The sequence below is a fragment of the Hippocampus bargibanti genome, linkage group LG08 (genome assembly GCF_051943395.1).
Source record: "Hippocampus bargibanti isolate YZ-2025 linkage group LG08, ASM5194339v1, whole genome shotgun sequence".
NCBI lineage: Eukaryota > Metazoa > Chordata > Actinopteri > Syngnathiformes > Syngnathidae > Hippocampus > Hippocampus bargibanti.
In genome coordinates, this window is record NC_142741.1 from 23,727,712 (window position 1) to 23,755,704 (window position 27,993).

Here is a 27,993-nt window from a genome sequence, read left to right on the forward strand (position 1 = left end):
TTTTCACGCTGCAAAAGAGTCTTTTTTTCTTTTGTGGGGGCGACCAAAATAACGAAGACATTTAATAACCATTAAAATAACATTAAAATCTATAACGAAACGCGCGCGCGCACACACACACAACGGGAAACCAATGCAGTGTTTTTAAAATCAGGGTTATGTGCCTTCTGATCATGCACTGCCGAGTCCTGAAGCAATAAAGCAGGACACGTTTTTTTTTTGTGGGCTAAATATAGGGAGAACGAGCCCATTTGTTCTGGGACTACATTATCCCTTTTATATTCATTCCAAAAGTGAACCCTACATGAAAATACATTTTAAATTTGAAAAACAGAATGAGGCAAGCTTCATGTTTTTAATATTCAATATTGTTTTTTATTTGTCGTTCATGAGACACGAGGTTAATGCGGAAGTTGTGAAGAACAGCAGCCAATCAGAGTCGACGACCAGCGTACGACCATGTCTTGGCGAGGATTGTTTTTAACCGAATCGGAGGATGCTTCTTACCGACACTTACCCAAATTGTGGACACGCTGTTTTAATTTGGAATGATTGCTAATTGCTATTTGGATTTGGAAATGCATTAGTAAGATTTGTCAATAATCGGGAGGTTGTATTTTGTAGCGTAGAGATTCGTGGGTAGCGGACAGACCTCAAGCTTGGGTAAGTTATCATGTTGCATCACTTCTGTTTTTTTAGGGGGTGTGTGCACTTATCACTATCATTGCGATGATTACTATTTATTTTTATAACGTTTTCCAAAATAAGGGTTTCTGTATCTCTTTTCGTTGCCGTCACAAGACGAATATATTTATTTACTGCTGTGGTTTATGCTAAAGACAAATTAAATAAACATTTCCAGACTGTCCTCACTCTCTATCTGTCTTTCTCTCTGTCTCTCTCTGTCTCTCCCTCTCTGCCCTACCCCTCTCTCTATCTACACACACAAACACACGTACACACACTGCATTCGTGTATATAATATGCATGTTTCGAATTTCCCTAGTGTAGCAGAAAAATGCTCCTTAGTCACTAGGTTATTTCTTGTTTACTGGAGAGTTATGGATGGATATGTGGAACAAATTCGTTTCAGGGGGACAACATTAGATTTTTGTTTTGTTTTCTCTCCCATGTGTGTTCAAGGTGGTGTGATGACATCATCTCCAAATACAGTGGATTAGCCCAACTGGAGCAGTCATGCAGTCCAGAAATGCTTTAAAATATGGCCTCATCATTATCACTCTGTTTGGTCTCATCTTCTTGCTGCAAAACATCACAAATGGCGAGGTGAGAGAAGTTCAAACTTTTCTTGCACGCTATACATATTGATTAGAAATGCCAGCTGGTAACGGTGAAGGAAGCCAGGCCTTAAAAAGTCTGAGCAAGTGGAATAACGCAAGCCGAATGAATGGAATGTAAATGAATGATTTCAAGCGCTTCATAGGTCTGAAGAAGCAATACCATCCAGTGAGAATCAGAAAACCTTTATTCGTCCCACAATGGGGAAATTTGCAGTCCACAGCAGCAATTTGAAAGGGGATGTGGTGGTGGTGGAGGGGGGGCGGGGGTGAAAGGATACAAAAACCAGATATTCTAAGCATAGTAAAATAAAAATGGCAATTGTATACTAGAAATGTGCAAAACCGAAAACATCAACTACAAGGTTAAACTGTATTATGGAGTTGCATCTCGGAATCGGAAAACCTTTATTCGTCCCACAATAGGGAAATTTGCAGTCCACAGCAGCAATTTGAAAGGGGATGTGGTGGTGGTGGAGAGGGGGCGGGGGTGAAAGGATACAAAAACCAGATATTCTAAGCATAGTAAAATAAAAATGACAATTGTATACTAGAAATGTGCAAAACCGAAAACATCAACTACAAGGTTAAACTGTATTATGGAGTTGCATCTCGGAATCGGAAAACCTTTATTCGTCCCACAATTGCAGTCCACAGCAGCAATTTGAAAGGGAATGGGGCTCTAAGATTCCATTCATGTGATTTTATAAATAATGCATTACAGCAAAACAAACAAACAAACAAAAAAACTTGTTGCGCAACATTGTTATTTATAGTACAGTAAAGTCTCGTTATATCGATATTCAAGGGAGTCCGAAAAAATATGGATATAACCGGGACTATCGATATATCCGACCCTGTTTGCATGTAATTTTCTCCGTGCGTGCATAGAAATAGCATCGATATAACCGGGACTATCGATATATCCGATATCGATATAACGAGACTTTACTGTACTTTTTATTTTCGCTAACAAAAAAAAAAATTGACATCAGGAGATTCTTTGTGTTCTTAATGTGCGTAGCTAAACTCCCCCAATGAAAAAATGACTTGCAGTCCTTATAACAATCCTTAAAGGACAACCGACACCATTTTTTTTGTTTTCTAACTGACATCAGAAAAATGTCTTATAGCAGGGGTGTCAAAGTCATTTTTTGCCGCGGGCCACATTGTAGTTATGGTTTCCTCTCGAGGGCCGTTATGAATTTGGGGAACCCATTAGAATGTTTAAATCCCTTCAAATATTACATATAGTCACACAGCAAATTAATGAATAACTCGTTTTCAAATCTGAAGTCAAGAATAATTACTTTTATTGTGGTTGACATCCAAAAATATGAAATTTTGGCTCGGATTTTAGCAATCATCATGGAATTTAACAAGTTTGATTTGCTTTCGCGAGCCGAAAAAAATGATGTGGCGGGCCGGATTTGGCCCGCGGGCCTTGACTTTGACACCTGTGTTTTATAGGATCTAAAATATCCAAAAAGCGCAGGCTGATATTTTTAGTCAAATGCAAAACACCAATAAAAATGACTTAAAATGTCCCAAAACTACTTCAAAATGACCCCGGAAGTGGCGAGTTTCCGAAGGCTCCGCCCCCTTGTTCGTGACGTCACGACATGACGTCTTGCCTTGCTCTAGGATCAAAACAATGGCTTCGGATTCGGAGAAGATGCTTTCTTGTTACCCATCCAGTTATGAATATGATTCAAATAGTTCTGAAGAGGAAAGCATATATGTTTGCAATCGATTAAAAAAGTCCTTCCGGATCATTTTGAGACGTCTGGATTCCAATGTAGATCCCAGAAAATGCACAAGATGGCGCACCAGCTCCGTTGGCTGATTTGTCTGCTGGGAATTTGTGTCAACTAGTATCAAATAGTAGTCTTGGTGCAACACACAACGATTTATCATGGCGTTATTTATGTGCTTTCCTTCTAATTTAGCCATCAACACGGATCAACATGACATTTTCAGACCAAAACAAAGTACCCAAAATGCATTGTGTGTCGCTTTCTCGGTAAGGGGCGTTACATACGTGACGTCACATCCGGAATCGTCACCAACGCGAAAACGACTTCCTGAATATTCAGCGCGAGTCTTAAAACGTTAAATATAGCTATATGCGGTGGAATCTTTATAAAATACGCTCAGTAGAAGTCATTTGAAGTGATTTTACAAATTATGGACACAACTTGTCCGGAGGCGTTGATTGTCCTTTAAGACACTGTCTCCCGGAAAAAAAAGGACAGTGAAACCAATGCATCCCCAATTTCCCACAACACACCCAATGGTCTCTCACTGCACGCTTGTGTTCCCCGGCACCCCTTTTTTTTGCAAATCCTCTCAGTGATACAAACTATTGTTAAAAATCATCATCTTTTCAGAACTGGAAGTATCAAACAACGTCGGCGCTGTACAAGTTCCGGAGCCGCATTGAGTCAATCCGCTGGAGAAGGTTGCCAACGTTTCACCACAACCACAGCTTCTGTTCACATCTGGGCCAGCCACCATCACCCTTAGAAGAGTTGGAGGAGCGGGACCTGTTGGATCTCATCGCCTGGCCCCAACTGCCCTCCGGTTCCGCACTACCCACCCTCTGCCGGACGAGTGACCCGGCCCACAGCCTTTTTACAATCGTCCCCGCCAAAAACGACCAGCGTTGGTATGTGGGCGACCAGCTGGAAGCGCTCATCCACCTGCACGACTTCAAGGGTCGACCCAAACGCTACGGCGGCGATTTTCTGCTGGCTCGGTTGCACTCCCCAAAATACAAGGCGGGAGTCGCCGGCCAGGTGGTGGACCACAAGAACGGACTCTATTCCGTTCGATTCCCGCTGCTGTGGGAGGGGACGGCTCAGGTTGAGGTCGTCATGGTGCACTCGAGCGAGGCCGTCGCCGTGCTGCTGAGGCTGAGGGAGGAAAGGCCCGATCGGGTGTTTTTCGTCAGCGTCTTTCGCCTCGCCCTTCTTTCCGAGACCACAGTTTGCAACGTGTGCCTGCCGCAGGACCAGGGGCAACTTTGCAACTACACGGACCTTCACTCTGGCGAGCCGTGGTATTGTTACAAGCCTAAAATGCTCAGCTGCGATGTTAGAATCAACCATGCCAAGGGAGGCTACCTGAAAAACATCATCACCGACAAAGAAGCTTTGCTCTTCCAAAGGTTTGTACTGTCAACTGAAATGATGAACAAAAGCTGCTCAAAAAGGTATTTCAAAGGAGTTGAGCCCCACTTGACCTTTTCAGAATCAGAATCAGAATCAGAATCAGATTTTGTCACAGATGTTAGTTCGGACACTGTTAACAAAGGCTCGAACACAGGAAGATTGTCTTTTACTGCCGGCAGGGAATGTAGCCATTCATGACCGATGCCCAACTTCTGCAGCACCTCTGCCAAGCTATTTATTGAGAGTATATGCAAATTTAAAGGACACCATTTTTTGTTTCCTAACTGATATCAGAAAAAAACGTTTTATAGCATCTAATATACCCAAATGATATTTTTAGTCAAATGCAAAACACCAATAAAAATGAGTTAAAGTGTCCCAAAACTACTTTAAAATGACCTCGGAGATGGCGAGTTTCAGTGACGTCACGGCAGGACGTGTTTGCCTTGCTCCAGAATCAAAACAATGGCTTCAGATTCGGACAAGATGCTTTCTTGTAACTAATCCAGTTATGAATATGATTAAAATAGTTCTGAAGAGGAAAGCATAAATGTTTGCAATCGATTAAAGAAGTCCTTCTGTGTCATTTTGAGGCATCTGGACTCCAATGTAGCGTCCCAGAAAATGCACAAGATGGCCCTCAAGCTCCGTTGGAAATGGGCTGATTTGTCCGCTTGGAATTTGTGTCAACTAGTATCAAATAGTAGTCTTGGTGCAACACACAACGATTCACCATGGCGTTATGTATGTGTTTTCCTTCTAATTTCGCCATCAACACGGATCAACACAAAGTTTTCACACCAAACAAAGTACCGAAAATGCATTGTGTGTCCTTTCTCGGTCAGGGGCGTTCCTTCCGTGACGTCAGGAATCGTCACCAACTGAAAAACAAGACTTCCTGAATATTCAGAGCGAGTCTTAAAACGTAAGATATATGCGGTGGAATCTTTGTAAAATACGCTCAGTAGAAGTCACTTGAAGCGATTTTACAAATTATGGACACAACTTGTCTGGGGGCGTCGGTTGTCCTAAGATGACATTGGAGCAGTCTTTCCATCACGTCAACGCATTTTGCTGTACTTGTTTGGTCTGAAAACTTCGTCATGCACCAAAAAGAGGGCAGAAGAGGGCGACAAAGCTCCGTGTAAGGAATTAATCAGCCTGTGGAAACGGGCTGATTAATTCCTTACATGGAGCTTTGTCGTCATTTTCTGCCTCTTTTTTGGTGCTGCATTTCCCCCCTCCTATTGCCTCAAAATGGCACGGAATAAATTCTTTCATTGATTGCAAACATATATGCTTTCCTCTTCAGAACTATTTGAATCGTATTCATAACTGGATGAGTAACAAGAAAGCATATTCTCCGAATCTGAAGTCATTGTTTTGATTCTCCAGCAAGGCAAGACGTCTTGGGGTGACACCACGAACAAGGGGGCGGGACCTTCTAAAACTGGCTACTTCTGGGTTCATTTTTTTGCAGATTTTGGACATTTTAAGTTATTTTTATTGGTGTTTTGCATTTGACTAAAAATATCATACTGCGTGTTTTGGGTATTTTAGATGCGATAAAACATTTTTCTGATGTCAGTTAAGAAACAAAAAAGTGACGTCGGTTGTTCTTTAAGTGATACATAAGTAAAACACAGTCTTTTTGATTTGAATACCACACCCCTGGATGTCCCACCCCACACCCCTGATAGATTTGTAACCTGGCTAATGAGCTCTTCCTGTGAAGGAGTTTACCAAGTCCTAAATTCTGCCCAAGGCTAGATCGCCTACTTGACAATGACAGTTTAACAGGCTGTGTCTGTTCACCTCAGATTAACCCCAGATTTTCCGTGCTTCCATTGTGGGCCTAGTGTTTGGCCAACTAAGCATTCAACAGCATGATTTTTTTTAAATATGATTACTTATATTCTGTCTATTCCCTATCACCACATCAGTGAGGTGAACGTCAAAGTTCCCATCCACGCTTCCACAACAGACACCATCACTGTACTGCCTCCTAGGAAAGGTACTGCGGAGCTTTAGACCAATATTTCACTTTTTCTGGAATGGCTATTTAGTCACATTGTTGTATCTGCTGTCATTGAAGAAAATACCAGTCAAAAAACGGATCCTGTGAAGCTGGCAACGTCTGGGTACTACTACCAGGACTCGTGGAAGCCGTTGGGTGGCGTCACCATGCGGCAATTTGACGGAGCGTCCGCCATCACTCGGTGTTTGACCAACAAGATGGTCTACATGTACGGCGACTCCACCGTGCGCCAGTGGTACGAGTACCTCCTCACTTCGCTTCCAGGTGAGTGGTCCTGTCTCATTGCGTTGCGGCCGTTTGTTTAAGGTGGTGGAGGAAAAAGGATTCAAATGCTACTGTATTGATACTCGTGTAACATTTGAGAAGTATGGGTTTTGTACAGACGCTCCCCAACTTACGAACGAGATACATTCCGAATGGTCGTTCGTAAATTGAATTCATTTGTAAGTTGCTTCAGAGCTATATTTTGTATGTAATGTATGTTTAAAAGACACCATTTTTTTTGGTTTCCTAATTAACATCAGAAAAACGTTTTGTAGCATCTAAATATACCCAAAACATGCAGTATGATATTTTTAGCCAAATGAAAAAAATAAATAAAAATGACTTAGTGTCCAACAACTACTTCAAAATCAAACAGGAAATGGCCAGTTTCAGAAGGTCCCGCCCCCTTGTTCGTGACGTCATGCCAAGACGTCTTGCCTTGCTCTAGAATCAAAACAATGGCTTCAGATTCGGAGAAGATGCTTTCTTGTTACTCATCCAGTTATGAATATGATTCAATTAGTTCTGAAGAGGAAAGCATACATGTTTGCAATCGATTAAAAAAGTCCTACCATATCAATTCGAGCAGGGACCTCAGGACTCCAATGTAGCATTCCAGAAAATGCACAAGATGGCCCCCAAGCTCTGTTGGAAATGGGCTGATTTGTCTTCTGGGAATTTGTGTCAGCGAATATCAAATAGTTGCCTTGGTGCAACACACAACGATTCACCATCGCGTGATTTATGTGTTTTTCTTCTAATTTCGCCATCAACACGAAGTTTTCAGACCAAACAAAGTACCACAAAATGCATTGTGTGTCCTTTTCTCGGTCAGGGGCGTTCCTTTCGTGACGTCAGGAATCGTCACCAACTCAAAAACAAGACTTCGAGTCTTAAAACGTAAAATATAGCTCTATGCCGTGGAACCTTTTGTAAAATACGCTCAGTGGAAGTCATTTGAAGCGATTGTACAAATTATGGACACAACTTGTCCGGAGACGTCGGTTGTCCTTAATGTTCCAGAAACGATATTACACACCATTGGCTTTTTTATCCCCAGTAATTTTCTTTTTCTGACAATCCCGCAGTCATTCCGTACCATCCATGCTCTTGCGAAAGCGACATGGCCTCCAATTGCTACTGACCAAATGTTTCCTCTACAGAGATGAAGGAATTCAACCTTCAGAGTCCCAAAAAGGTGGGGCCCTTAATGGCGGTGGACAGCACCCACAACATTCTGCTAAGGTACCGCTGCCACGGCCCACCCATTCGCTTCTCCGGCGTCACGGCCAGCGAGTTGCGCTACATCGCCAACGAGTTGGACGGCCTGTCCGGCGGTCCCAACACGGTGGTGGCGCTCAGCATCTGGTCTCACTTCAGCACCTTCCCCGCGGAAGTGTACATACGTCGCCTTCGGCATATCCGCAAGGCGGTGGTGCGACTTCTGAACAGGGCACCGGGGACGGTGGTGGTGGTCCGCACGGCCAACCCTCAGGCGCTGGAAGGGGACGCCAGCTTATACAACAGTGACTGGTTTTCGCTGCAGCTCGACACCATACTGCGCGCCATGTTTAAGGGTCTTGACGTTATGCTAGTGGATGCCTGGCAGATGTGCGTAGCGCACCATGAACCTCACCACCTACACCCTCCCAGGGCCATCGTCAAGAACATGGTCGACATGATGCTCTCCTACGTTTGTCATGATGGGACCACGGACATTGTGCGAGTTTTGGAACCAGGTTGAAAGTGTGAAAGGGACCACACTGAAAAAAAACAGAAAAAGTTGTAATTGAAGGAGTCTTATTAACTCATTCACTTCCAGATGTGCAAAAATGTGTCCACTCCAGTGCCAGGGTTTTTGTCATTGTCACTTGAATTTCAGGACCCACAGAAGATTGAGTTTTAGGACGACATAAACATTTAAAGGACAACCAACGTCACTTTTTTGTTTCTTAACTGACATCAGAAAAACGTTTTATAGCATCTAAAATACCCAAAACTCGCAGTATGATATATTTATTCGAATGCAAAACGCCAATAAAAATGACTTAAAGTGTCCAAAATCTGCAAAAAAATGAGCTGCAAATTGGGCATTTTCAGAAAGTCCCGCCCCCAGTTCGTGACATCACGCCAAGACGTCTTGCATTTCTGGAGAATTAAAACAATGGCTTCAGATTCGGAGAAGATGCTTTCTTGTTACTCATCCAGTTATGAATATGATTCAAATAGTTCTGAAGAGGAAAGCACAAATGTTTGCAATCGATTAAAGAATGTATTCCGTGCCATTATGAGGCAACATTGAGGGGAAATGTCTTACTGAAAAAGAGGCACAAAATGGCGACCTCCTGTGGCCACCTCCGTTTCCACAGGCTGATAAATTCCTTATATGGAGCTTGGACGCCCTCTTCTGGTGGCTTTTGGGTGCAACACAAGGTCCCCAGACCAAACAAATATAGCAAAATACATTGACATGATGAAAGGACTGCTACAATGCGTCTTTTTTTCAGTCAGGGGCGTTCCTCGAGTGACGTCACGAAAATATAGCTACGTGCGGTGGAATCTTTGTAAAATACGCTCAGTAGAAGTCATTTGAAGCCATTTTACAAATTATGGACACAACTTGTCCGCAGACGTCGGTTGTCCTTTAAAAGTCATGTAATTACTTTCTTAGTTATGTCCAAGAGATGCCAGCTGCTCCGCTTAATATAAAATTGACAACTTGTTCTGCCAATGCTTAGTTGTAAGTGTATTATTGACTGTGACGTTTGAGAATAAATATTTTAATTAAAAATGCAAGAGTTATCATTTGATTCAAATAGAAGAAGCAAATAATTATAAAGCACGCACCAGATAACTAAAATGAATATAATTTCATGCAATTATCTTTTTTAAAGGGGGTGGAGGATCTTTTAATGCTGAAAAGTACAGCAAAGTATGTGTAGTATGTCGGACTTCGTTGCTTCCCATCACTTCTCGTACCGCCCCTCACGCGTCTGATTAAAACCTCGCACTTTATCGCGTTGTTTTGACACAGCTGATCGTTCGCCTGCCTGAGTGACAAAATAAAACAGGCCAGTCTTACGGGACGCTCCGTTACTCCCACAGGGAGTAGGAGAGTTGACTGGCTACTATCACGAAGCGACTGCCCGGACGGGAATCGGGGACCCACTCAAATTCCCGTCATGAAACTCTGCACGATGGCGACTAGCTAACGTTAGCACCGTCCCGACTGAAAGGGACCGATAGCCAAAGAAATCCCCGAGGCGATTAGCTTAAATGTCAATGTTGTTGTTTATTAAAAACCACCCTCGGTCACCATGTCCTGCTCTGGCAACCTGGTATGGGATGTAAATAAACGCCTCATCGGATACAGCGAGCCAAACAACATTCGGACAAGTTATTTAGGTAAGAATGGAACAAAGTGGGGAAAGCTAGCGTGTTTGGAGATTGTCGCCCATGTCACGATATCTTCCTCTTCCTAATGTTTACTACAAAGAACACTGCATGTCCAGCACCTGCGCGAACTATCACATTTGTGTTCTTCAGAAATAGATCTGCACATTATTTACTAATTGCTTATCGCTGCTATTGGTCCTATATACGGTGTCGTCGAGCTGTTTACACCTGATTGAGTCTAAGTAAAGACCAAAGCCCCGAATAGGTGCGGCAGGTGCAGTTTTAGTCACTGCCGTATTTAGCTTGACAACTTAAAGCTCTCATTGTGTTCAGTTACATTGCAGCAGCCGCAGTAGAGAAACTAGCAGCATAAACAGCAGCAGCACCCCCAGTTTATATTTAGCTTGGAAAAGGATACGAGGGACAACTTGTGGCTTGTGTTCCAATCCCAGATTTTTGCCTCCCAAAAATTAATTCACACAGTGTTTTTTTTTTTTTTGTCAAATCAAGACCCACATTTAAAATGTGATTCTCCCACAGAGCGCCAAACTTTAGCAAATAGATCATGCACTTCCATAACATTCGTGTGCACTTCACCGAACCCCATGCTGAAGAAAAGAAAGGACTTAAATAAAAAAAAACTCTTTAGTGACTGCTTGTTGATCAATAATAGTTCTGTAATGTGAACGTTGTGGAAAACCGAAAATTGTGGCAATTGTTTATTAATACTACGGACGGTGTTTTCAGGACTAAACCCAAGAGACACGTTTACCTTGTTTTGCTGTCCTATTCACTTAAATGATACATTTATATTCTATAAAATTTCACCATGCACTTTCTTGTAGCAGCAATAAATTAAATTACATTGTGATGAATCAGTGCAATAAATTAATAGACGAAATTCAATGTGCATGTGTGGCAGACAGACAGTTTGTTGCTTGTCTTTAACACATCGCGCTAACTAAAATAATACCAACCCAACTTTTTCATTATTATTATAATCGTTATTGTGTAATAAACACCCAGACTCTCTATCTCGATGTGTTAATTATGCCCTGTAGAGTGAGGGAAGAGAAGTTTCACAACACTAATACAATCTTGCTAAGCACTTTTTTAATTCTCAGATTTTATTCTTATGTGTACATGTTTGCCCTACAACTGTCAGAAGTCCGAAAACGTATTTCCTTTGGAATCTACAGGTAGAAGAGAGTTCGTTCAGAGACTGAAACTAGAGGCAACGCTGAACATACACGATGGATGTGTGAGTACTTCCTACTTTCGACCGTTGACTTCAGTCTGAGAGAAACCCAAACTGACAGAAGAGTCATGTCGAACCGTTTCACCAACACTCAAACAACATTTTAACTTGTCCCGTTTTTATCATTACATCTGACAAGCCCGGATACAAAAAAACATACTTTTATGGATTGTCTGTATGAGACTGTTTGGTTGATTTTTTGACAAAACACTGAAATGTTTGCGGAATGACAAAGAAGTGCGGTCCTTGGAAAACGGACGCAAACCTTTAATACGGTTCAATTTCATAAAGTCACATTCAAACATTCAGTCACATTGTCATTAAACTTGTACTTTAAAGGGCAACCGACGTCACTTTTTTGTTTTTTAACTGACATCAGAAAAACTGACTTGAGTTTTTCCTCATTGAATGTCTGTTCACTGTGTGCTGTCTCTTCTGCTCCCTCACAGGTCAACACGATATCATGGAATGATACGGGCGAATACATTTTATCAGGTTCTGATGACACCTTCCTGGCCATTACTAACCCATACAACAAAAAGGTGTGCATAGAACATTTTGGAAATTGGGTGAAAAAAAAGAAGTTGAAATACCGTAAATTCCGAACTATAAGCCGCTACTTTTTTCCCAAACTTTCAACCCTGCGGCTTATTCAGTGATGCAGCCAATTTATGTAATTTTTCTAACGGCCGCCAGCGAGTAGAAAAGGGAAGATTTAGACCGGTGGAATACAGTGAGACCTCAATTTACGAACTTAATTGGTTACCAGACAGAGTGTGCAAGGCGAAAAGTGTGTATCTCAAAAAAAATTCCCATAGGAAACCATTAAAATGGGAATAATCCGTTCCCGGGTTTCCATAAAATATACTTTTCAACTAAATAAGCCTTAAAACTACACACAAAATACCTTATTCTATGTATAATAAATCTGCTATTGTATTGTAATGAAAGAAATACACTGCATTGTATCATAAAGTCACTTTATTTGCATTTGTGATGGTCATTGATGGCTTGATGGAATAGCATTGGAGGTCAAAGGGAATTGCTGTTTGGAAAGAGAGGCGCATTACATGAGGACTGTAATTAAAGAAATAAACCGTGCTGTAAAATAAAGTTGTATTTACCTTTTTGATGGTCCATAAGGACTGTTGGTAACTTCACGTCTGGTGCTGTCCGGCCGTGTGCGTCCGCTGAAGATCACTCCGCCAACCGTGGTGGGTGTGTATTATGAAAATAGTGCTTATTATAAGGTTTAATTTTCATAAATTTGACGTTTGTAAGACGAAAAGTTTTTAAGATAAGGTGTTTGTAAGTTGAGGTCTCACTGTATATGCGTCGAAGAAGACTGCATCTTCTTGTCTTGACCATAAATTAAATTAGCGTGAAGATACCCTCATTATGGAAAATGCAAAATGAAAGACGCATATAACGCAGCTTTCAAGCTCAAAGCAATTGAGCAGTCCGATAAAGAAGGAAACTGAGCTGCTGCGCATAAACGAATCGATGGTGAGACGCTGAAAACGGCAGCGGGAAGAACGGGAGAAATGTAAAAAGACGAATAAAGCTTTCCCAGGTAATAAAAGCACATGCGACTTATATACAGGTGCGGCTTGTGTATGTATAGAATCGGGTTTCCTCTTAAAATGTGGTGGGTGCGGCTTATAATCGAGTGCGCTCTATAGTCCGGAAATTACGGTAGTCTGAAAAAAAAATGATGAAACTGTTACTGTTCCCACTTTTTAGCGCCAACTTGTTTTGCCCGACGTCCTCAGGTCAAAAAGTCAATCCGCTCTGGCCACCGGGCCAATATCTTCAGTGCAAAGTTCATGCCTCACACCAATGACCAGGAGATCATCTCCTGCTCTGGGGATGGAATCCTCTACTATACCCACACAGAAAAGAGTGCAGATTTCAACAAACAGTGTCAGTTTACCTGCCATTACGGCACCGCGTATGAGGTAAACAAAGCGTCAGAAATTCTTCTGTTGGCAACGTTGTTTTTCCAACGTCGTCGTTTGCTGCGTTGCCAGATTATGACAGTACCAAACGACCCCTACACCTTCCTGTCCTGCGGGGAGGATGGCACTGTGCGATGGTTCGACCTCCGCATGAAAACCAGCTGCATGAAAGAGGACTGCAAAGATGTACGGTGACGTCCGTTTCATGTGTCACAATTTGTTTGATAATTACGGTTCTACTTTTTTGTTTTGTTGAACCGCGAATTAAGTCGAGTTGATGTCATCCTGCTTGAACACAGGTGTCAAAGTGAAGGCCCTCGGGCCAAATCCGGCCCGCCACATTATTTTTTTCGGCCCGTGAAAGCAAATCAAACTTGTTAAATTCCATGATGATTGCTAAAATCTGAGCCAAAATGTCATATTTTTGGATGTCAACCACAATAAAAGTCATTATTCTTGACTTCAGATTTGAAAACGAGTTATTCATTAATTTGCTGTGTGCTCTATATGTAATATTTGAAGGGATTTAAACATTCTAATGCAGGGGTGTCAAAGTCGTTTTTTGCCGCGGGCCACATTGTAGATATGGTTTCCTCCCGAGGGCCGCTATGAATTTGGGGAAGCCATTAGAATGTTTAATCCCCTCGACATATTACATACAAAGCACTAATTAAAATAATTAACAACTAATTTTTAAATCTGAAGTCAAGAAAAATGACTTATTGTGGTTTACATCCAAAAATATGACATTTTGGTTAGGATTTTAGCAAGTATGATGGACAAGTTCACAAGCTTGATTTGCTTTCGCGGGCCGAAAAAAAATATGTGGCGGGACGGATTTGGCCCCCGGGCCTTGACTTTAACACCTGTGTTCTAATGGGTTCCCCAAATTCATAACGCCCCTCGAGAGGAAACCATAACTACAATGTGGCCTGCGGCAAAAAATGACTTTGACACGCCTGTGCTAGAAGAACAAATGTTTCAATCACACCATTGTTTTTTGTTGTTGTTTTTTTGCTTCTAATTCAGTTTTTTCAAGCTTACGTTGCGCTCATCGGAGAGTTCATTAACTTTTTCCCGACATACATTGAAAAAAACGGGAGCATTTGCGAATGCAACCATCGCATTGTCGACCCCTCTACAAGCAATCAGGAATTCTGCTTTCTGTTTCTGCTTTCTGTTTGTCAGGACATCCTGATCAATTGCCGCAGAGCAGCAACGTCCATCTCAATCTCGCCGCTGATGCCCTACTACCTGGCGGTGGGCTGTTCGGACAGCTCTGTGCGCATCTATGACAGACGGCTGCTCGGCACAAGGGCCACAGGTAAGGATAATGGGAAAATAATGACTTGTCGCCTTTATTGGAATGCTGAAGTTTGAATGTGAACAAACAAGTCCCATAGTTGTAGGAAATGGTTCGAATCCCCTTATTCTTCGGCAAATGGAATCGCGTTCTGGTTTCGTGATTGGAATAATTCAAGCCTCATTACATTGTTTGCATCTAATTGCAATTGAATGGTTGGCTGGGGAGATGTAACCAAATTCCATCGGTTGACATTGTGTTTCCTGCAATGTCGAAAGATGAAACGATAAAGCAATTCATCCCTTTTGTAGGCAACTACATGGGCCGGGGGACGACGGGCATGTGTGTGAGGTTTGTTCCAGCTCATCTGTCCAATAAGTCGTGTCGCGTGACGTCGCTGTGCTACAGCGAGGATGGCCAGGAGGTGCTGGTCAGCTATTCATCCGACTACATCTACCTGTTTGACCCCAAAGACGACCAGGCCCGAGAGCTGAAGGGCCCCTCAGAGGAGAGGAGGGATGAGGTAAGCACCAGAAGAATTGTATGTCTTAAAGGACAACCGACATCACTTTTTTGTTTCCTAACTGACATCAGCAAAACGTTTTCTAGCATCTAAAATAACCAAAACACGCAATATGATATTTTTAGTCAAATGCAAAACACCAATAAAGATGACTTAAAGTGTGCTGAAACTGCAAAAAAAATTGAACCCGGAAGTGGCCAGTTTCAGAAGGCCCCGCCCCCTTTTTTGTGACGTCACGACAGGACGCCTTGCCTTGCTCGAGAAACAAAACAATGGCTTCAGATTTGGAGAACATGCTTTGTTGTTACTCATCCAGTTATGAATATGATTCAAATAGTTCTGAAGAAGAAAGCATACATGTTTGCAATCGATTAAAGAATTTATTCCGTGTCATTTTGAGGCATCGGAGGGGGGGGGATTGATGCAACCAAAAAAGGCAGTAGATGGCGACAAAGCTCCGTGTGGAAATGGGCTCAACATTTTTGTCACAGCACACAAGGATTCACCATTGCGTTATTTGTGTTCTTCTAATTCTTCAAATTTTGCCATCAACACGGATCAACACAAAGTTTTCAGACCAAACAAAGTACGGCAAAATGCATTGACGTGATTAAAGCACTGCAACAGTGTATCCTTTCTCGGTCAGGGGCGTTCCTTCAGTGACGTGACGTGAGGACTCGTCACCAATTCAAAAACAAGACTTCCGGAAAGTCACTATTGCAAGAGTGCATTATGAAAATAAAAAATGATGGTTTTATTTAATGCATAAGTTGATTTTTCACTTTACTACAGTACAAAAGCATGCTTGATACACAATCCCTGAGCTCAAGGAGAAAATTACATGCCATATCAAAGATCCCCTATTTATTGCCCACTTTTAATGCAGTTTGGCGCAGGATCGGATATATCATTGTTTGGCACCCCTGCTCCAAAGGTAGCTAGATGAAAACAAGCCGGCCCAAAAATCAAAGTAAGGCGAAAAGAAAAAAAAGGCCTCCTATCATCTTGTTTGAACTGCGGATTCAGTGTCAAGCAATGACTTAGAAAGGGGATCCGTCCGAGGAATTGCGTCCGAAATGTGCTCAATCATGCTGCTAGTGTTTCAAAGTCTCATGAGTTCAGCTGTGGCGAGATGGCGACCCAACATTCCTTTCCAAATAGAGCAACCCACGCACACTGCGTTCCCACTCGCCTCAAATAGTTCGAGTGGATGTTCTGTTATAACTGGTGTTGTGAGTGCCCCCTCACACACACACACCCCTCCACCTGTATCTCTACTTCCTCTGATTGAGTCTGCCCGACTTCTACATTGAAGTGGTCGACCTCCACCATCTTCTATTTCTGGCCCCTCGAGCGATGGGGACAGAATAGGAACGGGCAGAGTGCTGCGTGAGACGGACGGGGTCGACTGACCGAGATCTGCACTATTTGACTTTTGACACCGCAGCTATTTTTGAACACGCTATGACTGACAAACTACTAATCTCTCGGTCTCCGTGCGCGTGTTGTTTCCACAGCTTAGGCAGCCGCCAGTGAAGCGCCTCCGTCTGCGAGGTGACTGGTCGGACACCGGACCACGAGCTCGTCCCGAGAGTGAGAGGGAGCGAGATGGTATGTATATCACTGTTGACCGCAACCTCCATGACACCTGCAAACGGACTGTATCTCCCGTGGTTGTTTTTCCAATGGGTCAGAATAAGGTCAAACAAACATAATCCACTCATTGACTACACACCACAGTTGTTACTCTTTTGTTGTTCTTGTTTAGGGGAGCAGAGCCCCAACGTGTCCCTCATGCAGAGGATGTCGGACATGTTGTCACGCTGGTTCGAAGAAGCCAGTGAGGCTCAGAGCAGTCGAGGAACTCGTCCTCAGTCGCGACCCCGGGGTGAATTTTTTAAAACTCATTCACGAATGTATTCGGGAATTGAACATATGACGCAGAGCGCCATTCCCGAATCTGTTCGGGTTTTGTTTTTCTTGTTTGGATGCTGATAAAGTGCCTGCAATGGTCTATGGCAGGGGTGTCAAAGTCATTTTTTGCCGCGGGCCACATTGTAGTTATGGTTTCCTCTCGAGGGCCGTTATGAATTTGGGGAACCCATTAGAATGTTTAAATCCCTTCAAATATTACATATAAAGCACACAGCAAATTAATGAATAACTCGTTTTGAAATCTGAAGTCAAGAATAATGACTTTTATTGTGGTTGACATGCAAAAATTTTGGCTCAGATTTTAGCAATCATCATGGAATTTAACAAGTTTGATTTGCTTTCGCGGGCCGAAAAAAATGATGTGGCGGGCCAGATTTGGCCCGCGGGCCTTGACTTTGACACCTGTGGCCTATGGCAATGTTTTTTCCTTTCCGCAAGGGGGAAGCATTTCCCTTTTCTCCATTATGGCGCTTTGTTCCAGCTTCAGCTGTTGTTAAAGCACTAAATAAACCAATATGTATGTATTGCATTGTATTTTGGACAGCCTTCGTATAATTTAGGACCCATCTAATTTAGGAATTAACTTTTTTTTGTGATGAAAGAAGAGAATCTAAGGTTTCTTATATTGCATTGAATGTTTATGTAGTCCTAAAACTCAATATTTTGTGGGTCCTGGAATTCCAGTGACTGGCACTGGAGTCACCACATTTTTTGCGCATCTGGCAGTGAATGAGTTAATAAAAGAAATCAGTATTGGTTTTACCTAAAAAAATGTTTGTGATATTTACTTTTCAATCTCTTTGCTTTCAGCAATGGGTGTTCACCAGAATATTCCTCCTGCCACCGAAAGGGCCGCCAACCAGGGGAGCAACACCTCAGAGAGCCCGGCGGAAGCCAACTCTTCGGATGTACAAACCAGTCCTTCTGCAATGGCGCCCTCACCTGCGTCCTCTTCCTCATCTGCGTCATCGTCAGCTTCTACCGTACCTTCTGCCTCTTCCAGCACATCATCAGTTGAGAGGTCAGCATCTTCATCCTCTGAGTCACGGAGACAGACCCCAACTGTCAGGACCACGGCGACAACTTTGTCGGAAACAGCACCCTCCGGTAAGTATATATACCTGTCATGTGTCTTATAGAAGGGGAAAATTCCCTTTTTTAAAAATTAAAGGACAACCGACACCATTTTTTTTGTTTCCTAACTGACACCAGAAAAACGTTTTATAGCATCTAAAATACCCAAAACACGCAGGCTGATATTTTTAGTCAAATGCAAAACACCAATAAAATTAAAATAAAATTTAAGTATGCTAAAACTGCAAAAAATTGAGCTGCGAATTGGGCATTTTCAGAAAGTCCCTCCCCCCAGTTCGTGACATCACGCTAAGATGTCTTGCCTTGCTCGAGAATCAAAACAATGGCTTCAAATTCAGAGAAGATGCTTTCTTATTACTCATCCAGTTATGAATATGATTCAAATAGTTCTGAAGAGGAAAGCATACATGTTTGCAATAGATTAAAGAAGTTCTTCTGGGTCATTTTGAGGCATATGGACTGACGTGTAGCGTCACAGAAAATGCACAAGATGGCGCCCAAGCTCCGTTGGAAATGTGCTGATTTGTCTGCTGGAAATTTGTGTACAGCAAAATACATTGATGTGATGGAAGGACTGCTACAATGTGTCTTTTTTTCCGTCTGGGGGCGGTCCTTTAGTGACGTCACGTACGGACTCATCACCAACTCACAAACAAGACTTCCTGAATATTCAGCGCGAGTCTTAAAACGTAAAATATAGCTATATGCGGTGGAATCTTTGTAAAATACGCTCAGTAGAAGTCATTTGAAGTGATTTTACAAATTATGGACACAACTTGTCCGGAGGCATCGGATGTCCTTTAATGTATTGATTATTTTTTTATCTAGCTAGCTAGCTATCTGGCTAGCGAGCTATTTGGCTATACAGGCGGCTAGCTGGCTAGCTATATTTTGTTCATGTTTGGGTAAAAAATATTGAGAAGAAAACGCAACTTGATGTAGTACTAGAAGAAGAAATACTAGATTTAAGGCCAGGTCTCATCTTATCTGGTAAACACACAAAAAAAGTCTTTGTTATTTGTATGTTGGTGAATGCTTTATCACAGTAGTAACCCATCATTGGGGCGCACTTCCCTTTGAACTGGGCAACTCTGAGATTTCCGAGTCTGTGGCTCAGCCAAACTCAGGCTTAGTTTAAAAAAAAAAATGAAATAAAACAATAAAAAGTGTGTACTTTCAAATGGATTTGGAAAAAAACATACATCATCATACATCTCCTTATAGTGTTTCACTATCATGTCCTCCATTTCCTGTTATCACCCCACTCCTCCTTCCATAACCTCGACCCTTTCTCCTTCCCCCTTTCCGTCAGAGTACGGCCCTCATCGGCTGCCTATAAGTCTAGTTTGTAGGCGTTTGCAGAGATTACTTCGCCTGGCTGACCCCCCAGGACAGGGGCGGCGAGCAACCCCTTCTTCTGCCTCCTCTTCCTCCTCCTCTTCCTCCTTCTCCTCTTCCTCTGCACTCCCACAAAGACTGGAGGCCACTGCTGCTGCTCCCGAGACACAGTATCATACAGGTTTCCCTCACCCCTTTCCCCTCTTGTCTTCGGGTTCAATCGAACCCGGGTTAAGAACCACTGCATTAGAAGCACTTTTATAAATGATTGAAGTTCTTTCTCCCAAAAGTAAACTTTGGCTGATTGCTGTTGTGCTCATTGCATGTTTGCCGTCATGGGTGAGGGGAGGTTGAAGAGCGTTGAACTACATTGCCAAGTTAGTGTTGAATTTAAAGGACAACCGACGTCACATTTTTTGTTTTTTAACTGACACCAGAAAAACGTTTGATAGCATCTAAAATACCCAAAACATGCAGTATGATATTTTTAGTCAAATGCAAAACACCAATAAAAATGACTTCAAGTGCCCAAAATCTGCAAAAAAATGAACCAGGAAGTGGCCAGTTTCAGAAAGTCCCGCCCCCGTTTGTGACGTCACGCCAAGACGTCTTGCATTGCTTGTGAATCAAAACAATGGCTTCAGATTCGGAGAATATGCTTTTTTGTTACACATCCAGTTATGAATATGATTCAAATAGTCCTGATGAGCAAAGCATACATCTTTGCAATCGATTAAAGAATTTATTTGGGCCATTTTGAGGCAACATTGGGGGACAATCTCTCACAAAAAAAAAGAGGCACAAAATGGCGACATCCTGTGGTCACCTCCGTTTCCACAGGCTGATAAATTCTTAAATGGCGCTTGGACCCCCTCTGGCGGCTTTTGGGTGTAACACAAGGTTTTCAAAAAAACAGTACAGCACAATACATGGAAGGACAATGCGACAATGCGTCCTTTTCACGGTCAGTGGGTGGTCCTTTCGTGACGTCACGTACGGACTCGTCACCAACTCAAAAACAAGACTTCCTGAATATTCAGCGCGAGTCTTGAAACGTAAAATATAGCTATATGCGGTGGAATCTTATTAAAATACGCTCAGTAGAAGTCATTTGAAGTGATTTTACAAATTATGGACACAACTTGTCGTCGGTTGTCCTTTAAGGCACAGGATCGCAATGCAATAAATTGGTCGCTTGTGTTCCAATTCCTCTGCATCGTGGCTGTTGCTCACGTTTTGGCTCACAGGTGATGCTTGTTGTTCATTTGACACATTTTATTTATTCATGTGTTCCAGATTCCCCTTCGTCGGTGGTAAACAAGCAGCTGGGATCCATGACTCTGGATGAGCAGCAGGGTGCGCTTTGAAATCGTTGAATCCAGTGGCAACGCGCACAATACAGTAAAGTCTCGTTATATCGATATTCTCGGGAGTCCGAAAAAATATCGATATAACTGGGACTATCGATATATCCGACCCTGCTCGCATGTAATTTTCTCCTTGCGTTCATAGAAATAGTATCGTAATAAGCGGTACTATCGATATAACCAATATCGATATTATGAGACTTTACTGTACTTATATCTATTGATTGAGATTATTTGAACTGCTCTAAAGAACCATTCGTGTTGATGCTTTGTGTCTTTACTTTTGCCTCACAGGTGGCGTCTCTGTTTCACAGTCTGGCGACGCTCCTCCGCCAGCCATCGGCAGCTCTCCTTCCACCTCCAGCACCAGCCGATCCGGCGCGGCGGAACCGGTGCTCAGTCTGCATTACAGCTCGGAAGGAACCACCGCCAGCACCATCAAGCTGGACTTCACCGACGAGTGGTAAGCCCACAGAAGACATTTTTATCTCACGCGTTCACTTGAACTGAACAGTTGTAGTCTGCAATAAACGACCCATGGGATGATGAGAAAATTTGTGCGGAACGATTTTGCTTCTTCAGGAGCAGCGGCGCATCCTGCTCTCAGGGCAGGGGCGGTCCCAAAGCATCTGACGCAGGGCAGAGTCGACAGAGTGTGTCCGCAGAGAACCCCGTGCTGGAACAACGCGAGCCGCCGGAAGGTTCGTCTGAAGACAGGAGTCCTGCGGAAACTTCGGGGGACTGCCGTAGACAAGAGCCCCCGGGGGACGATGGGCCGGGTGTGGTTGCGGCGGTGGATGAGAACCGGAGCCAACCCGCAAGGGGGAACCAAGACTCTGACGACAGCGACGACGACCCCATCCTGATCCCGTCAACCAGGTTTCGAGGACACGCCCAAAGGTACGTTGGACGGTTCGGCTGTCGCAATCTCAATTTGTACTGTTTCACATTTGGCAAGTTTTATCATTGTTATGTCATACTGCACATTTAGAGTAAATTCCAGAGGATCTGCAGTAGGCGATAGAATGATCAGGTAACATTGTGTATCATGGGACCGACTACTACACACACGTGCACACGCACTAAACTAACTGCATGCTCATGCTAAATAAGACTAAATGAGCGCCACCGAGTGTGTGATGCACCGTGTCTGACTCAAACTACTGATGGAAAAGAATATATTATTGACCCAAGTACGAGTGGGAATCGGAGGAGGATATACTGTGTTGTCCAAATCACACTTTTTTCCCATGGATCAGAGTCCCAGTTACTTGATTTTGAGTATTTGCAGAGACATGAAGTCTTTGCAGAGTGTCGCTTTGTCGCACTCTTCTGCCTTTTTTCGGTCCTACACGAAGTTTTCAGACCAAAGTGCAGCAAAATGCATTGCCGTGATGGAAGGACTGCTACAATGTGTCCTTTTTTTTTTCGGTCAGGGGCGTTCCTTCAGTGACGTAGGTTGAGGACTTGTCATCAATTCAAAAACAAGACTTCCGGAATATTCAGCGCGAGTCTTAAAATGTAAAATATAGCTATATGCGGTGGAATCTTTGTAAAATACAGTGAGACCTCAACTTACGAACTTAATTGGTTCCCAGACAGAGTGCGTAAGGCAAAAAGTGTGTATCTAAAAAAAAAAAAATCCCATAGGAAACCATTAAAATGGGAATAATCTGTTCCCGGGTTTCCATAAAAGATACTTTTCAACTAAATAAGCCTTAAAACTACATACAACATACCTTATTCTATGTATAATAAATGTGCTATTGTATTGTAATGAAAGAAATACACTGCATTGTATCATAAAGTCACTTTATTTACATTTGTGATGGTCATTGATGGCTTGATGGAATGGCGTTGGAGGTCGAAGGTCAAAGGGAATTGCTGTTTGGCAAGAGAGGCGCATTACATGAGGACTGTAATTAAAGAAACTGCGCTGTAAAATAAAGTTTTATTGACCTTTTTGATGGTCGTTGATGGCTTATGGAAGGAGAGTCACCTTCCATAAGGACTGTTGGTAACTTAACCTCTGGTGCTGTTCAGTCGTGTGCTTCCGCCGAAGATCACTCCGCCAGCCGTGGTGGGTGTGTATTATGAAAATAGTGCTTATTATAAGGTTTAATTTTCAGAAATTTGACGTTTGTAAGACGAAAAGTTTGTAAGATAAGGTGTTTGTACGTTGAGGTCTCACTGTACGCTCAGTAGAATTCATTTGAAGACATTTTACAAATTATGGACGCAACTTGTCCGGAGACGTCGGTTGTCCTTTAAGGGCCATTATGAATTTGGGGAATCCATTCCAATGTTTAATCCCCTCCACAGATTACATACAGAACGCACAGCAAATGAATGAATAAGAAGTTTTCAAATTTGAAGTAAAGATGAATGACTGTTATTGTGGTTTGCATGGGACGATATGAACTTTTGGTTCGGACTTTAGCAAGCATCATTGGATTGAACGAGTTTGATTTGCTTTCACGGGCTGAATAAAATGATGTAGCGGACTAGATTTGGCCCCCCGTCCTTGACTTTGACACCTGCGCACAAAAATATTTTGTCCGACCCCTACGCTGAGGTCAGGATATTGTGAGCTTGAGTCCTTTTGACTTTTTTGTCTTGCCTGTTAGAAGCTTGAATTAGTCGAAATCAGAAGCATGAGGTTCCCAAAAAGCAGCGCGTGTATTGACCCGCACGCTCTCCTGGCGTTCCAGACGTTCGGCAGCGGCTCGCATCCAGGAGTTGTTTCGTAGGAGGAAGGAGAGAAGAGAGATGGAGGAGAGTGAGACGCAGAACATCAGGAGACCATCGGTCAAAATGGTTTACAAGGGTCACCGCAACTCTCGCACGATGGTATGCGTCCTGCTGCTTTCTGCCTCCGATGTTTCTGAAGCTAGTGTGAGTCCAGTTCTGGTTATCTTGTGCCAGATAAAAGAGTCCTGCTTCTGGGGCAACAAGTTTGTGATGAGTGGCTCCGACTGCGGCCACATCTTCATCTGGGACCGGCACACTGCCGAGCACCTCATGCTATTGGAGGCAGACAACCACGTGGTCAACTGTCTTCAGCCGCACCCCTACGACCCCAGTGAGAGTCCCTCTCGCAACCTTCTACGTAGCTAGCGATCCACCACACTCATTGTTTCTCCCTTCCGGTCCAGTATTGGCCTCGTCCGGGATAGACTACAACATCAAAATCTGGTCCCCGCTGGAGCAATCGCCGTCTTTCAACAGGGTTCTTGCTGATGAGGTATGACAACCGGGACAAATTGCCAAACGAACGTTCGTTTGGTAATTTGCATACTCGGCACGGCGGCCAATCAGAAGCCTGTTTCATGCTTCGGACCATACCGTGACTGTAAAGTGTACTTGAGAGTTTTGAAAGGCGCTTAGAAAGAGGGGTCCACGTGGCTTTTAGCCGACAACGTCACGTAAGCATTGCATTGTGCACCAGGACGACAACTGGAGCTAAATCTTCAGCAAGGGATGTTTACCATAAATTCAGCAAGGGAGCATTTGTGGTAGTTACTTCCTTAATTAAAAAAAAAAATAAATCATTTTTACTTCACAACAATGTTTTTGTTTTTCGTTTTTTGCAATTGGTCGACTTATTGTGTTTCAAGTTGTGAAAAATGGGGCAGGCAACTTTATGGCCAGGCAGGCAACTTTTCAGAGTTATCTGCCCTGGTGTCCGCTAACTTTTTGTCATGAGTTTCTGACACTGATTATTATTATTATTATTATTATTATTATTATTATTGAAATATACAGTGAGACCTCAACTTACGAACTTAATTGGTTCCCAGAAAGAGTGTCTAAGGCGAAAAGTGTGTATCTCAAAAAAAGAATTCCCATAGGAAACCATTAAAATGGGAATAATCCGTTCCCGGGTTTCCATAAAATATACTTTTCAACTAAATAAGCTTTAAAACTACACACAACATATCTTATTCTATGTATAATAAATGTGCTATTGTATTGTAATGAAAGAAATACACTGAATTGTATCACAAAGTCACTTTATTTACATTTGTGATGGTCATTTATGACTTGATGGAATGGCGTTGGAGGTCGAAGGTCAAAGGGAATTGCTGTTTGGAAAGAGAGGCGCATTACATGAGGGCTGTAATTAAAGAAATAAACTGTGCTGTAAAATAAAGTTTTATTGACCTTTTTGATGGTCGGTGATGGCTTATGGAAGGAGAGTCACCTTCCATAAGGACTGTTGGTAATTTAACCTCTGGTGCTGTTCGGTCGTGTGCTTCCGCCGGAGATCACTCCGCCAGCCGTGGTGGGTGTGTATTATGAAAATAGTGCTTATTATAAGGTTTAATTTTCAGAAATTTGACGTTAGTAAGACAAAAAGTTTGTAATTTGAGGTGTTTGTAAGTTGAGGTCTCACTGTATATATTTTTTAACCTTTAACTGGCTCCACCTGTCAGGTCATAACACGAAACGAGCTGATGCTGGAGGAGACGAGGAACACAATCACGGTGCCTGCTTCCTTCATGCTGCGAATGCTGGCGTCCCTCAATCACATCCGATCAGGTACACATTTTACACATGCTACAGTAAAGTCTCGTTTATATCGATATCGGTTATATCGATACTACTGCTTATTTTCATTTCCCGGCAAATTTCGAGTCTTTTATGATATAATTAGTTCCGGTTATAACAATAATCCGGTTACGACGGTGCCCTTTTCATCTCCCGCCAGCCAATTTGCTCTGCTTATATCGATACAAAAGCAGCTTCAAGCTGAATCGATACAGTGAGACCTCAACTTACAAACACTTTATCTTACAAACTTTTCGTCTTACAAACGTCAATTTTTTGAAAATTAAAACTTATAATGAGCACTATTTTCATAATACACACCCACCACGGCTGGTGGTGGTGGGTGTATATACAAAACATCACTTTTTTGTTTCCTAACTGACATCAGAAAAGCCCGTTTCCAGAGGCTGATAAATTCCTTATATGGAGCTTTGTCGCCCTCTTCTGCCTCTTTTTGGTCCTATACTGAGTTTTCAGACCAAACAAGTACAGCAAAATACATTGACGTGATGGAAGGACTGCTACAATGTGTCCTTTTTTTCCGGTCAGGGGCGTTCCTTCAGTGACGTCACGTACGGACTCGTCACCAACTCAAAAACAAGACTTCCGGAATATTCAACGCGAGTCTTAAAACGTAAAATATAGCTCTATGCGGTGGAATCTTTGTAAAATATGTTCAGTAGAAGTCATTTGAAGCCATTTTACAACTTATGGACACAACTTGTCCGGAGACGTCGGTTGTCCTTTAACGCATGAGTTTATTTTTCACTTCACTACAGTACAAAAGCATGCTAGATATGCAATCCATGAACTCAAGGAAAAAATTACATTCCATATCAAGGATGCCCCTTTTTAATGCAGTTCGGCGCAGGATCGGCTATACTAATAGTCGGTTTATATCAATATTTTTTCCGACTCCCGAGAATATCGATATAACGAGACTTTACCGTATTTCACTTTTTACCTGTGCACTCTCAAACTCCTTCCCTTTTCCCAGATCGTCTTGAAGGCGAACGCTCTGAAGGTTCAGGCCAAGAAAATGAGGACGAACTGTAGGCGCTGGACTTTTTTTTTTTTTTTTTTTTGCTGGAGAGCACTTCTTTGTACAAGTGTAAGAATACTACCTTTTGAAGCCCCACTTTCCCGCCACTTTTTTTAAAAGACACTTTCTTACCAAGGTTCGTGTAAAAGGATGAACTGCGTGTGCTTGAATGCAAAGGTGTCCTTATACATCAGCTGTTGAGAGGTGGGTGGTGTGTCAGATTAAGTGCAATATTCTAATGTCCGAACAGCGCATCATTGGTTTTCAGTGTTAAGTTGGATTCGGGGAGATGTAAATGGTTTGGGGGTTACTTGCTTCGGCTTTTGTTGGAAAAAACAAAAACAAAATTACGGCTCTTCTCTAAAATCTTTTGAAATTTTGGAGAGAAAAAAAATAAAGCTACAAGGCATCTGAAAGATGTGATAAACTCCCCCGTCGTACTATTTTGTTGACTCATTACACTTAATACATTTAATTTACAAGCGCCTTTCTGAACACCCAAGGACACTTTACAACACAGGTGTCAAAGTCAAGGCCCGCGGGCCAAATCCGGCCCCCCACATCATTTTTTTCGGCCCGCGAAAGCATATCAAACTTGTTAAATTCCATGATGATTGCTAAAATTTGAGCCAAAATTTCATATTTTTGGATGTCAACCACAATAAAAGTCATTATTCTTGACTTCAGATTTGAAAACGAGTTATTCATTCATTTGCTGTGTGCTCTATATGTAATATTTGAAGGGATTTAAACATTCTAATGGGTTCCCCAAATTCATAACGGCCCTCGAGAGGAAACCATAACTACAATGTGGCCCGCGGCAAAAAAATGACTTTGACACCCCTGCTTTATAATAAAAACAATACATAAAACAACAAAATCATGAATAAAACAGCAGATTATACTACACCATAAAAGCAAGTTTAAACAGGTTGGTTTTGAGGTGAGATTTGAAAGTAGAAAGGGAGTCAATATTACGGATGTTGGGTGCAAGTGAGTTCCAGAGTTTGGGGTGCTGAAAGCACTGCACCCCATCGTGGTGACACGGGCAGAGGGCATACAGAGGTGGAGGGAGGATGAGGATCTGAGGGCCCGAGAGGGAACAGAGACAGATAAGGGTTATGGATGGCTTTAAATGTAAACAGAATAATCGTGAAATCAAAAGTTTAACAGGGAGTCATTGGAGATGCTGGAGGAAAGGAGGGATGTGGTGGAAGGAGGACGTTCTGGTGATGATCCGGCCTGAGGAATTTTGGACTCATTGGAGAAATTTTTAATTGACACCGAAAAGAAATGAGTTGTGCACTCCATGTGATGTGGGGAAAAAAACAGCATCACTGTAACTTTTTTTAATAGAAACTTGATACAAGCCTTAGTGACAATGTGATAAAAAATAACACAGGTTACACCTCACTTAATTAAAAAAAAAACAAGCACGAAAACAAACAACTTAT

General features: G+C 42.5%; 2 protein-coding genes across 4 annotated transcripts; both read left to right on the forward strand.

Annotated features, from left to right (window-relative positions):
* The first annotated feature begins 445 nt into the window (after positions 1–445).
* LOC148894866 (NXPE family member 3-like) lies at positions 446–9,548 on the forward strand. Its single transcript, XM_089003234.1, has 6 exons — positions 446–663; positions 1,144–1,287; positions 3,689–4,467; positions 6,415–6,485; positions 6,567–6,773; positions 7,937–9,548. Exons 2-6 carry the CDS (start codon positions 1,198–1,200, stop codon positions 8,515–8,517), a joined length of 1,728 nt encoding a protein of 575 aa, XP_088859360.1. The 5' UTR covers positions 446–663; positions 1,144–1,197; the 3' UTR covers positions 8,518–9,548.
* A 256-nt stretch (positions 9,549–9,804) lies between these two features.
* dcaf6 (ddb1 and cul4 associated factor 6) lies at positions 9,805–27,988 on the forward strand. 3 transcript variants are annotated; one of them, XM_089002863.1, is made up of 20 exons: positions 9,805–10,178; positions 11,369–11,430; positions 11,877–11,969; positions 13,200–13,385; positions 13,458–13,571; positions 14,574–14,709; positions 15,000–15,211; positions 16,729–16,822; positions 16,980–17,099; positions 17,957–18,253; positions 19,554–19,760; positions 20,876–20,935; positions 21,241–21,409; positions 21,529–21,846; positions 21,938–21,979; positions 23,658–23,796; positions 23,872–24,028; positions 24,102–24,190; positions 25,383–25,488; positions 26,495–27,988. In XM_089002863.1, the coding sequence occupies exons 1-20, from the start codon at positions 10,091–10,093 to the stop codon at positions 26,551–26,553; spliced, it is 2,748 nt and encodes a 915-aa protein (XP_088858989.1). In that variant the 5' UTR covers positions 9,805–10,090; the 3' UTR covers positions 26,554–27,988. The 3 variants fall into 3 exon arrangements, with proteins under 3 accessions (XP_088858989.1, XP_088858990.1, XP_088858991.1); XM_089002864.1 differs by lacking the exon at positions 21,938–21,979; XM_089002865.1 differs by lacking the exon at positions 19,554–19,760 and having other exon boundaries at positions 9,806–10,178.
* The last annotated feature ends 5 nt before the right edge of the window (positions 27,989–27,993 follow it).